The 14458-nt window shown below is 35.3% G+C and overlaps 1 protein-coding gene across 5 annotated transcripts in view; it reads right to left on the bottom strand.

The window, feature by feature from the left end:
- Positions 1 to 1278: 1278 nt before the first annotated feature.
- Hpgds (hematopoietic prostaglandin D synthase) overlaps positions 1279 to 14458 on the bottom strand; it is a 76723-nt gene continuing 63543 nt past the window's right edge. For all 5 annotated transcript variants that reach the window (XM_046458887.2, XM_046458888.2, XM_058583850.1 and 2 more), the window contains 4 exons: positions 12495 to 12587; positions 11312 to 11421; positions 5998 to 6096; positions 1279 to 2664 (listed from right to left, as the gene is read on the bottom strand). In XM_046458887.2, coding sequence (XP_046314843.1) covers positions 2500 to 2664; positions 5998 to 6096; positions 11312 to 11421; positions 12495 to 12587 — 467 coding nt within the window. In that variant the 3' untranslated portion in view covers positions 1279 to 2499. The remainder of the gene's footprint in view (positions 2665 to 5997; positions 6097 to 11311; positions 11422 to 12494; positions 12588 to 14458) is intronic.

The following is a 14458-nucleotide window of genomic DNA, read 5'->3' as shown; positions in this document are numbered from 1 at the left end:
CATCTTTCTCTGTAAAAAATACTTGAGTGCGGGATGGCATAATGGACTATTATGCCTTTCAGTGCACAAAGATGATTTAAAGCTATGTTTGCATTTTTTAAAATTTATTTTTAAAGTTGTAAATGGACCCAATATCTTTATTTATTTTTGTATGTGGTGCTGAGGATCAAACCTAGTGCCTTACGCATGTGAGGTGAGCACTCAACCACTGAGCTAGAACCCCAGCCCTGTGATTGCATTTTTTACTTTGTGAATCACTTAAACGCATAAGACCGTTTGAGTTTTCGTAATTTTGCATGAGCATTGTATTTGTCACTTTTACTAAATTCTATTTCCACTAAAGCTAGTGAAAATATAATAATGTGGAGGAAAGTGGTGGCACATAAGAAAGAAGAAAAGTTACTTTATCCAATTTTTTTTTTTAAAGAGAGAGTAGGAGAGAGAGAGAGAATTTTTTAATATTTATTTTTTAGTTCTCTGCAGTCACAACATCTTTGTTTGTATGTGGTGCTGAGGATCGAACCCGCACGCATGCCAGGCGAGCGCGCTACCGCTTGAGCCACATCCCCAGCCCTATCCAAAATTTTTGTTGTTATTAAAAGTATTTTTCTTTTAGACTGCTTAAAGGGATATTTTATACAATATCAGACTTTGAAATGATATTCTTTTGTGTCTTTATTTACTTGTTATCAGCCACTAATGAAAAAATTGGATCCCACAGTATTTGCCAAATACCCTTCATTTTTGTGTGCAATACTTAATGTTTTCAAATTTCATAATACATTTTTTTGTAGGAAAGAAGCTCCTTAAATAACATCATTCCTAGCTGAGCTCTTCTATCTTCTGTACACCTTCCTCATTTTCTTGTCTATTTCTTTTTCATCTGCACTTAAAAAGTATTAGGGCATCTATATCATTAGTCTATTTGTAATGTGAGATACTAAACAATCTAAAATTTGTAATATTAACATGAATTAAAGTTTAAGGTTGCAATAGTATAATTGAAAATGAATTCCTAGGAGATAATCTAAAGGTATTCTTATTTGAAACATCCTATTTAAATAACTTGTTTATATAGGCAGTTCTTGCATTCCATGGTAGAGTGGAATTCTAAAAGTGACTACAAGTAGAAATAGTACAAAACAACCCTAATAATGATTTGGAAAAATTATAATTATTCATGACCTTTAAAATTTTTTGTCATATTAAAAACATTCTTATAATGGTAATGAGTGTCTAAGTAAGTGAAAAAATAAAATCAATACTTAATATACTATATGACATTAGAGACATTGAGAGTTTTATTTAAAAATTACTGAATAGGTTGAACAGTACCATCTCTTTGTGTAATTTACAGCAAGAATTTTTTATGTTTTAGCAAATTGTCATACTCCTAAGTTATCGGCCTCAAGCATCTTATTGTTCTTTCTAGGTAAATTACTGTTCTGTATTGTTCTTTGTTTTTACAGACTACTATAGTTTGGATCTGGAATCTCCATCAAAAACTCATGTGTTGGAGGCTTGGTTGCCAGCCTGTGGCACTCTTGGGAGTGGTGCCTAGTTAGGAAGTTAGGTCCTTGGGTCATGCACTTGATAGGGTTTTTAGGACCACTCCTCTCCCTCCCCATAACCCCTACTTCCTGGCTGCTATGAGGTAAGCCAACTTTGCTCTATCACATGCCCCCCTACACCATAATATTTTGCAGGCTAAAAAATAGGGTTTTATCCCATTCATGGAATAAAACCATTGAAAATGTGAACCAAAATAAATCTTTTTTCACTGTGACAGAAAGCTGGCTAACAGACTTTGTTTTTAAAGCAGTTTTAGGTTCACAGAAAAATTGAGCAGAAAGAATTCCCATACATTCCCCGTTCCCATACATGTACAACCTCCTCCCCTACATTTTTTATACATTGACACACAATTGCCCAAAGTCCATAGTTTGTGTTGGTGGGTTCCCTTTTGATTATCCATTTTTGTAAGATGTCAAATGGATTTATCACTGAGAAACAAGCACGCAATGCAACTATACTATGCCTTGCTGTCTGTGTGTGAATAACAGATGTACAGTAGCCAGTCATTTAAATGATTGATTATTATGTGCACCCATCATTAATGCAGTGATTTGTGGACTGAAGAGCTAGCTACAAAGTTTTTATATCATGCAACTACTCATAGTATACTATGCTAACTGAAATCCAGACTATTATTTGAGCAACTGATATTCTTTGACTGAAGCATTCATGCATGTTGGAACCAGTGCCAAGCAAAGTCTACATGTATTGTGAAAGACTTTCTCAATTAAAAATGGTATTAAGTTTTCTAAAAAAAAAAAAAAAAAAAAAAATACTAATTCTTTTTCAAGAATATGACCTGAAAGATGAAAGTCATGGCAGAGGTGGGAGGGAGTTTGTGAATTATCTGGTAGATTGATAGACCTGTCTTATCTCATGGAAAGATGGCAGTGAACATGAAAACCTCAGGATGGCACATATCAGCTAGAGTTTGGTTTGGGGCCTCCTTTGGATCCAGTCCGCAATTGCAGGAATGGCTTGGACTTTCTTCTGCAATGTCAGTAGCCTGGGATGGGCATCCAACAAGTCAGGTTTGAGGACCAAAAGTGTAGTACTGCAAATGTCCCAGTAGAAATCTGCCCAAGTTACCTAGTTAAAGGAAACAAAACTATTTTCTTTTGAACATAAAGGCACAACTTTATCAGCATTCCAAAATTAATTTCTTAACCTAAAATTTCTTTTTAATCCAAAACAACTTGTTTGTTATTATGAAAGATGAATGTAGAAACTTGAAAAATGACATAATACCGTATTCCTAACACCCAGGGGCCACTACTGTTAATACCTTAATGTGTAAGATATTTTTCCATACAGATAAATAAATTTTACTAAAGTGATACTGCAATACATGCTATTTTGTACCCTGGTCCTATTTCTACCTCTCTAACAATACATCCTCATCTGCTACCTAATTCATATTTTTTTCATCTGTTCCAAAAATGTCCTTTACAGGACAAAGCAGGATCCCTTCCAGAATATATACATTTCATCTGGTTATGATCTTTAACTCTCCTAATTCAGAACAATACCCCTTATTTCATGGCATCAAATTATTGAAGATTTTACACTCACCCTGCAGATGTCCTACCTCAGGATCGGTGTGACTATCTCATTTATCTTGTTCCTTTATATTTTAAAGCATAAAGGAACAGGGTGGAAGTTATTCCTAGAGAGTCTATAGTTTCAAGGGAAATATATATATTTGCTAAAATACATTACATTTTATCACTTCAGTAGAAATATAGATAGGTATCTATTAATGGAGTGCTAAGATTAAACACTGGAATGGGTTGATAAATATCCTAGTCCTACTCAAGTGCAGCTTGGTGGTTTTTTCCTTTGTGAGTAGAGATTAATCTACATGTTACTTTGGTTCTGTATGAAAATTAAAGTTTAAATGCAGATTGTTGTGTGTGTATATGTGATTTCTGATGTTTCATGAATTTATTTAATAAACAGCTGTCAACCAAGAGACACTATTGGCTAAAGCATTCCAAGCTCAGCCAAGAAATATTTACTGAGCATCTACTGCCGAGGTCTACTAGGTACTAGGGATTAATTGGAGAGCAAAATGTGACGCAAGCCCTTCTCTAATGCAGCTTTTGTTTTAGAAAACAAGTATGCACATTGGTACAGGTAATAAAGTGAAGGGATTCTTGCTGGGTGTGGTGGCACACGCTTGTAATTCCAGCAACTCAGGAGGCTGAGGCAGGTGGATTGCAGGTTTGAAGCCAACCTCAGTAACTTAGCAAGGCTGTAAGCAACCTAAAAGATCTGGGGATATGGCTCAGTGGTTGAGAGCCCTTGGGTCTAATCCCTGGTAAAGTGACTTTTGGGTATCAGAGAAGTTCTTTAGAGGTCATTCAAACTAAGGCTTGAATGGTAAAAAGGGATCCAAATCGACCAAGCTTTCTAAGCAGAGAGAATGGGGAATGTAAAAGCTCTCAGGGGGGAATGTAACTTGTGTCTGTAGAACAGACACAAATGTGTTTGGAGCCCTGTAAAGAAGGGAGAGAGTGCTCAGAGAAGGGGTCAGGAGACCGTTTACAAAGGAATTTCAATAGAAAATAAATGTTAAATCTTTAGAAATATTCAGTGAATACAATAGGGAGAGGACCATTTTAGGAAAGGTCATAAGGGGAGTCAATGGGAAGAGCTATGTGACACAACCGAAAGCTGAGAATAAAGATGTAGCAAGATTACTTACAATTCACCCCAAAGGGTGGAACAGGGCAGACACCAATCAGTGTCACCAGTACCACTAGTGCCGCAAGAAAGCGATCTGTCTTGTCTCCTAGAATGCTATCTCATTGAAGGGAGGGACATCTGCCTACCACAGCATCTGTCCCGGAGTTTAATGTTTGGGTAAGACTGCTTCTAAGTGGTGGTGTGTTCCGCTATTGGTAGGCTTAGAGTGTCAACTGTCACCTTTTGTGAAATCAGCATTTATTAATGGTCATTACTGAGGCCCATTAGTTCTTCAAGGGTTGGTCAGTAGTAATAATTTATTTCAATCTTTTATTTTTATTAATTGGAATATTATAGGGAAGAGAAACTTTGCCCAAATGATTTTTGTTACCTTGAGGTACAATTTGCTAGGATGGGGGGAATAACTGCTATGTTTCAAACTCCCACACTTTTTTGTTTGTTTGTTCTAACAGTTTCAGAAAAATAGTGTGGCTTCATGTCATCTTTTAAAAGTAAGCAATGAAGCTTTGTTTTTTGTTTTTTGGCTGTTGTTTGGTGTGTGTGTGTGTGTGTGTGTCCGTCTGTCCATTGTTAATATTCTTATTGAAGCTTAAATTTTCCACTTTTGGTTAGTGGGAAGTCTTCAAGTTGAATCCTGGGTCTTTTCAATGCAACTCCAATTATCTTTAGTTATTTTATTTGCTTCTAGCACAACAAGGTATTCCCAGCTCAGTTTTTATGTTTCTTGTCCCAAGTTGAGAACAAGACATTTCTCCAAGAAGCCCTGGTATTTAATAAACCAGAATCTGGATATGAGGGTGCTCAAGACTACTGGGTTTATCATAGTTGAAAAAAATGCTTTTTCTTTATCCTAAGATAACATCATGAGTTTATACTGTTATCTCTAGTTCAAATTCAGCAACAGAATATTTACTTAAACTCCCTGATTTTCCATCCCACACTGAAGATCCTGGTTCTCAGTAACATCAACATAACTTTTTATTTCTGTACCCAAAATATAGACATCATAATATCAGAAAAACAATATCAACATGCCTAGTACCACCAAAAGTTTACTGAAAATGGTGTGTGATTTTTATTTCTTGTTCTGAGAGAATGTGTCTTAATGTATAAACAAATTACTGTGTTTTACAAATGAAGGCATATCTTCACTAATAGACTACAATATATATTCTCTGTGTACTCTGTGCCTCTATTTGATACAAGTAGGTTCATTTGTTCACTTTGGTTTTAACTTTTAAGATAGCTTTCTAAAATTATTGTTATATAAGTATATAAAATATTTCATGATTCCAAAGTCAAATATATTATGAAAAGGTTAATTTTTTTTTCCTTGCAGTACTAGGGATCAAACCCAGGCCTTTGTACTTTCTAGGCAAGTGCTCTACCACTAGCCAAATGGCTAGCATTTGTCTCTGTTGTATAACCTATTTCTTCCCTTTTGGTGGGGAGGGATACTAGGAATTAGATCAAGGGGTACTTAACCACTAAGCCACATCCCCAGTCCTTTTTATTTTGTAATTTGAGACAGGGTCTTGCTAAGTTGCATAGGGCTTCACTAAATTTCTGAGGCTGGCTTTGAATTTACAATCCTTCATCAGCCTCCAAAGCCACTGGAATTATAGGTATGTGCCCTTCCTTCAATAAGGTTTTGGTTTTTCCTGTTATTTAAATATATTTGCTTATATTGTTAAAGATGTAAAACATACTTACATAGTTACCAATAAGCCACTCTTTGTCCCCTAAATATTTGTCCAAATCTTGCAAAAAATGAGGTGCATCATACGTGAGAATCTTATTAAACATCTGATCCTACAAGAGGGAAAAAATAAATTCATAAATTCATTTTATAAATAATAGGAAAAATAAATAATATGATTTTAAAAGGAGATAGTTTTTCTCATCTTTTTCTCCCACATGAATTCAGAAGGGAATAGAAGTAACTATGTTTTATTTTGTTCGTTCACGTTTATGATATCATGGTGATTCAGATCTGCCTCTATATAATTTATCAATATTCATAAGCAATGTACAGTTGCCAAACTGATGATTTACAAACTGAAGATTGGAAAGCTTGTTATTTTTTACCTGTATTTTTATTGATGTATTATAATAGTGAAATTATTATATAATCATACATGCACAGAATATAATATAATTTGGTCCATATCTTTCCCTAATATTGTTCAGAGTTTAAAAGAACAAAACAACAACAACAACAAAACAAACAAGAGTTAGTCCTTCTGTTTCCTGAACAGAATCTGTGAGGTGAGAGACAATAGGCCCCAAACCATGTGGCACTTCCCACATCTCAGCTCAGCTCAGCATCTGTGGGAAAGGTAATGGCCAACTTGGCTCTTCTAGAATGAAACAGGATGTAGCTGCTGGACAGCTTTCCAAAAACTGCTCTGTGCACACCTGGGAAATTCTGTTCTAAAGTTCATTGCCACAGTTTCAGGTACACCAATGCTGCATATATGCAGAGCCAAATAAAAATGTCATAGTATCTGCGTTAGTGACTTCCTTTAGCCTAAGTTCTCTTTACAAATTTGATGAATCATCTCAGTCTCAAAAATGTAAATTAGTAAACAATACAATAATTATTTTTTAAGATTCATTTTTAAGGGACAGTAATCAAAATATGTAAAGAAGATAAAGTATGATTATATGTCATTTTTCCCAGATGTAAACTTTTTAAAAGTGTTTCCTGATAAATCCTAATTGGCCACTCTTTTTTAAAAATTTTTAGTCATAGTTGGACACAATACCCGTATTTTATTTAATATTTTTATGTGGTGCTGAAGATTGAATCCACTGCCTTCAATGTGCTAGGAGAGTACTCTACCATTGAACTACAACTCCAGCCCCACAGCCACCTTACACACTTGTAGACTCAGAAATTTTCTGCCTCCTCTTCTAGAAAGTTGTGAAGTGGGAGGTTTCTGCAAAGTTATTGTTAGGTATTCTAACAAATGGCTTTTAGAGATATTGGAAAGCTTTGTATGTTTCTCCAAAGCATTGTTTTTAAACCCACATTACCAAAATCATTTAGTGTTGGAAGTGGACCATCAGAATTCTCTCAGTCCTGCTCATATTCATCCACACCCTGCCCTTCAGATGAGGAAACTCAAATATAGGCACACTGAATAATCAAAGTAATACAATAAATTCGAGGATTGTCATCATGATCAGTGTTCAGAGACACATTTTGCCTTCAAAGTTTTAAAATTGGAAATGTAATTTTTACAAATACTGAAACATTTATGATTATTGTATAGTTAGTGGATTTTTAAAAAGTACATATGGTAACAAGAATATTTTCACTGTCCATCTTAACAGCATCAATATTATTTTTGAAAATTTTACCTGACCAGCAGGTGGCAGCAATTGAACCCACTATAGAGAGAGGAGGAGGAAGTACAGAACTGCACTTTTCAATGTGTGTGTCAGGTCCAGTTTGTTAACTGGATAGCCTGTGGCTACTGGCAATGGTTCTGCGTCATGCTCTCCCTTCATAGAATTTACTCATGGATTTAGATTCCTGATAGACTTCCCATCAGTGGGATCTTTGGCACATGGAACCAAAAACTTTAGACATTTTCCTAAATTGACAAGTATGTATCTCTTTGCCTCTGCATTTATAAAGCTATGTAAAATATAGATTCCAGGTCTGACAAATATAAGGAAATACTCTGTTAATTATAATAGCTGATATTTATTGAATACTTTCTATCTGGCCATACATACATATGCTACCATTTAATATATTACCAATATACTTAAAGAGAGAATCTATTATATCCCCACTTTACAGACAAAAGTTTGATCTGTTAATAGGAAGTTAAGTGTCAGCTTATAGGAAGAAAATTAGGATTCAAGTCTGGCAGTCTGACTCCAGAGCACAAATGTATCTGTCAAAAAGTCCAAAGAGACTTTATGTTTCTCTCATCAAAGCCGAGTTTTTATTCAAGACTTTGTTATGGGTATGTGGGGGTGTGTGTATGTGTGTCCCCTATAAGCCTCATGTTTATATCAAGGAGTCAGTAACTGTAAATACTTTGATGTCCAAATATCTCTATTGAAATCAGAAAGTCCCATTTCAATAAATGGTATTTAGAATAACTGTGCTTAAGTAAACTAATAAGGCTGCCATTTGTGGTTCTGGGCTGTGGCTTTTGGAGGTAGACCTTAGCTTTGGCAAGTGTCTGATAAGTGTAGTGCTCTGATGGCTCTTCAAAGAGGGTTTGATGCCTACGATATATATATAAGGCACTGCGATGCGGTGGGCAGGGTGTATCACCTGAGCAAGACAGACGTGACTCCAGCCATCCTGACACCTACTGGAGGTGACAAACAAGTAAATACATTTTAAAATAGATATTCTGATGAACATCCTAAAGGAAACTATGAAAGGGCTGTCAATAAAGGATAATGAAACTCCAAAGATGATGGATTCGATATAAATATTCAATATATATGATTTTGTTTTCATCCCTAATACACAGTGAGGTATAGTTTTTAAAAGATGGAAGCTACATGGAGGTGAAAAAAGAGAACACAAGAGTAAATAAAATGTGAATTGTAAAGATGAATAAATGTCATCTGCAGAGGGAAAGCAAAGAACCAACCTACACACCATACATACACAGCCCTCAGGTGGCTCAGGAATGGGTAGATGTGTCTAGAGTTGGGGTTAAGGAGGTTGAGGAGGAAAGATGAAGCCTGGTGGAAAACTGTCAAAGAAATTTTAGCATGAGATTTTGTCTGTCATTTCATGCTGCTAGACAAGGGCCCATTTCCATCCTGTGCAGAAGACTGGAGGTAGTAAAATAAATGGTTTCTGGGACCAAGGATATCACACATATCAAAAAGATAGGATATAATGAATGTATGCACACTGAATGATAAACTGCTGATGCTTCCAGCCCTCGCTTACTACTTGTCTCTGGAACAGGGCACCAGACCTTCATCTTTGGGCAGAAGACTAAAATTTTCTTGGCTCTGTGATACTCAAAATCAACAAACCCCATCCACATGCTTAGAGCTTTGAGTAAACTGTTAAAACTCCCTACTCTTTATCATGGATTATAGAAGATGGTCTGACTAAAACAGAGTGGGATAAAAAGCAACTTTGCACAAACATACAATGGGGAGGGAGATAATGTTATGGCCATTAAATAGATTTTTTCAAAGAAAAAATACTATAATGAAAGATATTATCAAATTTAAAAATACAATGTCAGAAATTTAGAACCCAAGAGAAGATTGATGGATAAAGTTGAAGAATTCTTCAAAAGTAAGGCAAAAAAGCAAAAGATGGGAGATAGAGTAAAGATCCACCATCTGGATAACAGGAATTCTAGATAATGGGACATAATAAATGAAGGGGGAGGAAAACATCAATGAAAGAATTAAAGGAAATTTCCAGGGCACAAGTCCTAGATTAAACTGGCCCAACGAGGAAACAGCATAATGTATTAAAACAGTATGATGCCAAAGACTCATCATTGTGTAATTTTAGGAATCTAAGGGTAAGTGTTCTACAATCTTTTAGAGTGGTGAAAAAAAATAGGTCACATAAAAAAGGTCAGTAACTACATTAGATTCAGACTTCATAACAGTTAAAAGTCCATAGATAATGTTTTCCAAATACTAGTGAAAAAATTAATTTCAACATAGAATTCCATATCCAACTAAACAATGCAACATATATAAGGATTAAATTAAGACACTTGCAGACAAAGAAGGTCCCCAATTTTTATTTCTTATGATCAGTAAGCTGTTGGATGATTGTTTCACAAAAAGGAGGCCAGAAAGCAGGAGAAAAGGAGGATGAACTCAGAAAAGAACATTCAGGATGATATTTAAGATCAGGATACAACCCTGCCCAAGTGTCTAGGCAACCAAACTCTATTGATGCAGTGTGACTCACAAGACAGACATGTCCACACCTCCTGTCATCAAACCTCAATTTAGCTTTTGGAAATCTAGAGGATGTGCCCCAAATAAACAATGAAGTACACAAAGAAAGAGGGCAACATTCAGCAAACAGGACTCAAACTTCAGTGAATGGTATCAGTGGGATGGCAGGGAAGGGAAGCCCAGTATGACAGTTGTGCAGATAACCTAGAGAGGTCCACAAAGGAGAGAGCAGGTCTTCAGGTCAGATAGTTCCAAGAACATGTTAGAAATAGCAGGATATCTGATATCATTGACCTTGTGGAAAATCCAGTTAAAAGACTGTGGATAATGAGGGAAGATTCAGAAATGACAATAAAAATAAGAAGAATTAAGCAAAACACAAAAGGCAATTATTAACTTTGAAGAGGAAAAGTGAGAAATGAAATATTATTAAAGTACACTATGACGCACAGTTCTGGGTATTATTTGCATAAGCATACTAATGTAATTGTGAAACATTAATTTAAGCAAAATTTTATGTCACTCTATTGGGAGCTCAGAGAAAGGGAAACAGGATGACTATGTTAGATAAATTCTAACTACTATCAGAAGTAGTCCATAGAAATTATCTAAAATTGGTAAGTCAGCATCATATTTATATATTCTATAGAAATATGGAAATGTGAAATCCTAAAGAAAAAGCTAAAAAGATTAAAAAGAGGGTATAATATGGACAGGGGTTGATGTAAAGGGTAAGACAGAGAATTGCTATACTCTGCTTTAAAACTTTTAATATAATTTCATGTTTTAAAACTAGACCTACATATGACTTAGATTAATCCCAGCAGCTTGGGAGACAGGAGGATTGAGAGGTCAAAGCCAACCTTAGCAAGGCCCTAAGCAACTCAATGAGACCCTGTATCTGGATTATACACACACACGCACACACACACACACACACACACACACACCAAGAGCTGGGGATGTGGCTCCGTGGTTAAGCACCCCTGGGTTCCATCCCTGGTACCAAAAAAAGGAATTAAAAAAACCAACAACTTTAAAGCACCTAAGAAAATTTCTAGAAAGTGGTATGTGATTACTAGTAATAGTGAACTGATCACATTACTTTTACATCTTGGTTTTTCTCTGCCCAAGGAAAAGTTGCCATGAAATCATCCAATGTATCTGCAATAGCATCGACTTGACATTGTTCCATCTCTGTTTTTCCAGCCAAATCTATGGAATAGAGAAAGATCATGTTATACTTGTGAATATGTTCAATTTAACTTACTATGTTAAATAGGCAATACACTCATGTGGTTGAAAATTCAAAGCAATATAAATAGTATCCAGTGAAGGCAAGTTCCATTTGCTCATTTTGCTCCTTCGCCTACTTTACTTATTGGTAACCACTTGTAATCGTTTCTTACTATTCTTCTGTTGTATTTTTTTGGTGAGGTACTGGGGATTGAACCCAGGAGTGCTTTACCACTGAGCCACATTCCCAGCCCTTTTTATTTTTTATTTTGAGACAGGGTCTTGCTAAGTTGATCAGAGGGAGAGGGTTGGGGGTGGAAAGTGGTGATTCTGCAGATTGATTAGAAAGAAAGGGTCTTTAAAAGAATCCAAAATTAGATTTTTTTTTAACTCAAAAAGTATGAGAAGAGTCGGAGAGGAGGGGGAAAAGAAAATGGAACATAGGACAGAAAAGGGGGATCAAACAAAAACAAGAAGTAACGGTTTCTATTGTTTATCATTCATGCCACAGGTATAGGCACCAACAAAACAATCCAGATGACCCTCGGTGGAGGCAAGAAGACTTTCTTTCTATTTTTTTTTCTCTTTTTTTTTAAAGAGAGAGAGAGAGAGAGAGAGAATTTTTTTTCTATTTTTTAAAGCACTATTAGAATGAAGGACATCATGAGTACATGATTTTAATAGTCCAAGAAATTTTAACCTTCATGTGCCATATGTATTTTAATTTGATTTTAATTTCTTTGGTAATTTACAAATACTTAATGCTAGCAAAAGTTCGGGTTAAAATATACCTGTCCAAATTTTCAGCTAAATTCAAAAAAGGACTTGGTCACAGAGCAAGGTGTTAAGGGGTGGGGGCAATATAAAATTGTCTAGTTGTCTAGGAACTCATGGAAAGTTAAACTAATATAGATGATACATTGATACTACTCTAGCTTTTAATCTCATTTTATTTATATTATAGTGTTCAAAAATAATTATTTAATGGATATTGAATGAATATCATGTTTTTTTTCAGTTAGCAAAAGTCTTGAATACAATAAACATGTTACCTGTGTTTCTGGCAAAGTATCTTGCTATTGCCAGGCTCTGGTGAAGGGTAAGACCATCCACTTCCAAAACAGGGATTTTACCAAATGGAAGAGCTAAAAACAAAATAAGCAAATAATTGACTTTATAATAGAAGCAAGAGTTATGATAGAATTATGATACTTCTGTTTTTGTTGATAACTGTGGAAACAAACTGTGATTTTTAAAGTCATAGACTTCTTAAATCTGTATTCTTAAAAGGAACATTTGACATCTAGTGGAATCTCTACATTTTGCAAGTTTGAAAAAAGCAGTTAGAAAACTGATTGTAAAGTTCATTACAAAACTGGCTCTAAACTCCAGGTTTTTAGGGTTGCTATATCCTATACCCAACATGGTCTCATAGTTACTACGTTTTTTTTTTTTTCTTTAAAGGTAAGCTTCATTAATTTTGTGGCCTCAGAAATAGATCATGTTAATTATTATTTAAAACACAGTGTGAGTAATATAGCTAATTTACAAATGAGTTATGATTAAGAAGTTAGCCAAAACCTTATTTTGAGGAGGAACTATTTGAACTACAAACATTTTGTACAAATATAGGACAGACTTATAACAGATGCACTATTAATACTTTGTAAAACCTATTTGAGGGGGGTGGGAAATGGGGATTGAACCTAGAGGTGCTTGGCCATTGAGCCACATTCCCAGTCCTTTTTATTTTTTATTCTGAAACAGAATTCGTTGCTTAGGACCTTGCTAAGTTGCTGAGGCTGTCCTAGAACTTGTGATCCTTCTGCCTCAGCCTCTTGAGTTGGGAGGTGCGAGCTGGGATTACAGGCATGTGCCACTGCACACAGCCCTATTTTGTTTTGATATCTAAATATATTTTGTCACAAAATAATATACATTTATTGTAGAAAAATTATAAATTGAAAAAATAATTCTACCAGTTATGTCCATTTTAATGTTTCAATTGGTTTTCCACATATATTAAATATCATAATGTAGGGGCTGGGGATGTGGCTCAAGCGGTAGTGCGCTCGCCTGGTATGCGTGCGGCCTGGGTTCGATCCTCAGCACCACATACAAACAAAGATGTTGTGTCCGCCGAAAACTAAAAAAATAAATAAATAAATTCTCTCTCTCCCTCTTGGAGATGGAACCCAGGGTTGTCCTACCACTGAACTATGTCACCAACCCTTTTTTAAAAAAATTAAATAAATAAATAAATATCATAATGTATTATATTTTGCTAACTTCTTTGTTAATTTGACGGTATTTTTAAAAAAAATCTTTCTAAATTTATGAAATACCTCATTTTAATAATCATGTACTACTTTACTATGTGTATAACTACAATTTTACCAACCAGTGCCTTAGGCTTGGACATATAAATATTTTGGAAACAGGGAAAAGAATAGTGTCACTTATAATCCATGACCCTCACACAAGTAGTGGAATCAGTGTTGCATTGTACTTTCAACTCTTTCATCTACATACTAAGTACAGAATGAAGGACAGTTCACATCAGGAATAAAAATACCTCTGATTACTTACCTAAGTGTGCCAAGTACTATTCTAGGTGCCTGAGATACTACTGTGAGCAAAACAAAGTCCCAAATAAAGTTGACCTGTGTCGAGATACCTTATTTGAAGCACAGTACATAAATAAGAGGGAGTTAACATGCCTAACTTGGGGAGTTTTCTTGGTACTCCCAGGGCATACTACATACTGAACATATCCATCAGATTTTCTAGTACTTACAATTCTATGAAGCAAGAACTAGCTATCTATCAGCTTTTAAAAATGCAAAAATGTTAACAAGGTTTATGTAGATTGCCTAGCTCACACCTGATAGAAGTGGGATTCAAACTGAGGTCAGCTGGAACCCTTTCTCAGCTATTTCGATAATCCTAAGAGCCATATTTTGTGTGAGATAGTAAAAATCAGAGCAAGCTCAGAACATAGTATCCAAATTAGATA

This window comes from Marmota monax, unplaced genomic scaffold, assembly GCF_021218885.2.
Source record: "Marmota monax isolate L192 unplaced genomic scaffold, Marmota_monax_Labrador192_F-V1.1 WCK01_AAM20220418_F8-fsc00002, whole genome shotgun sequence".
Taxonomy (NCBI): domain Eukaryota; kingdom Metazoa; phylum Chordata; class Mammalia; order Rodentia; family Sciuridae; genus Marmota; species Marmota monax.
The sequence above is the reverse complement of the archived record's forward strand: the minus strand, read 5'-3'. Positions and strand labels throughout refer to the sequence as shown.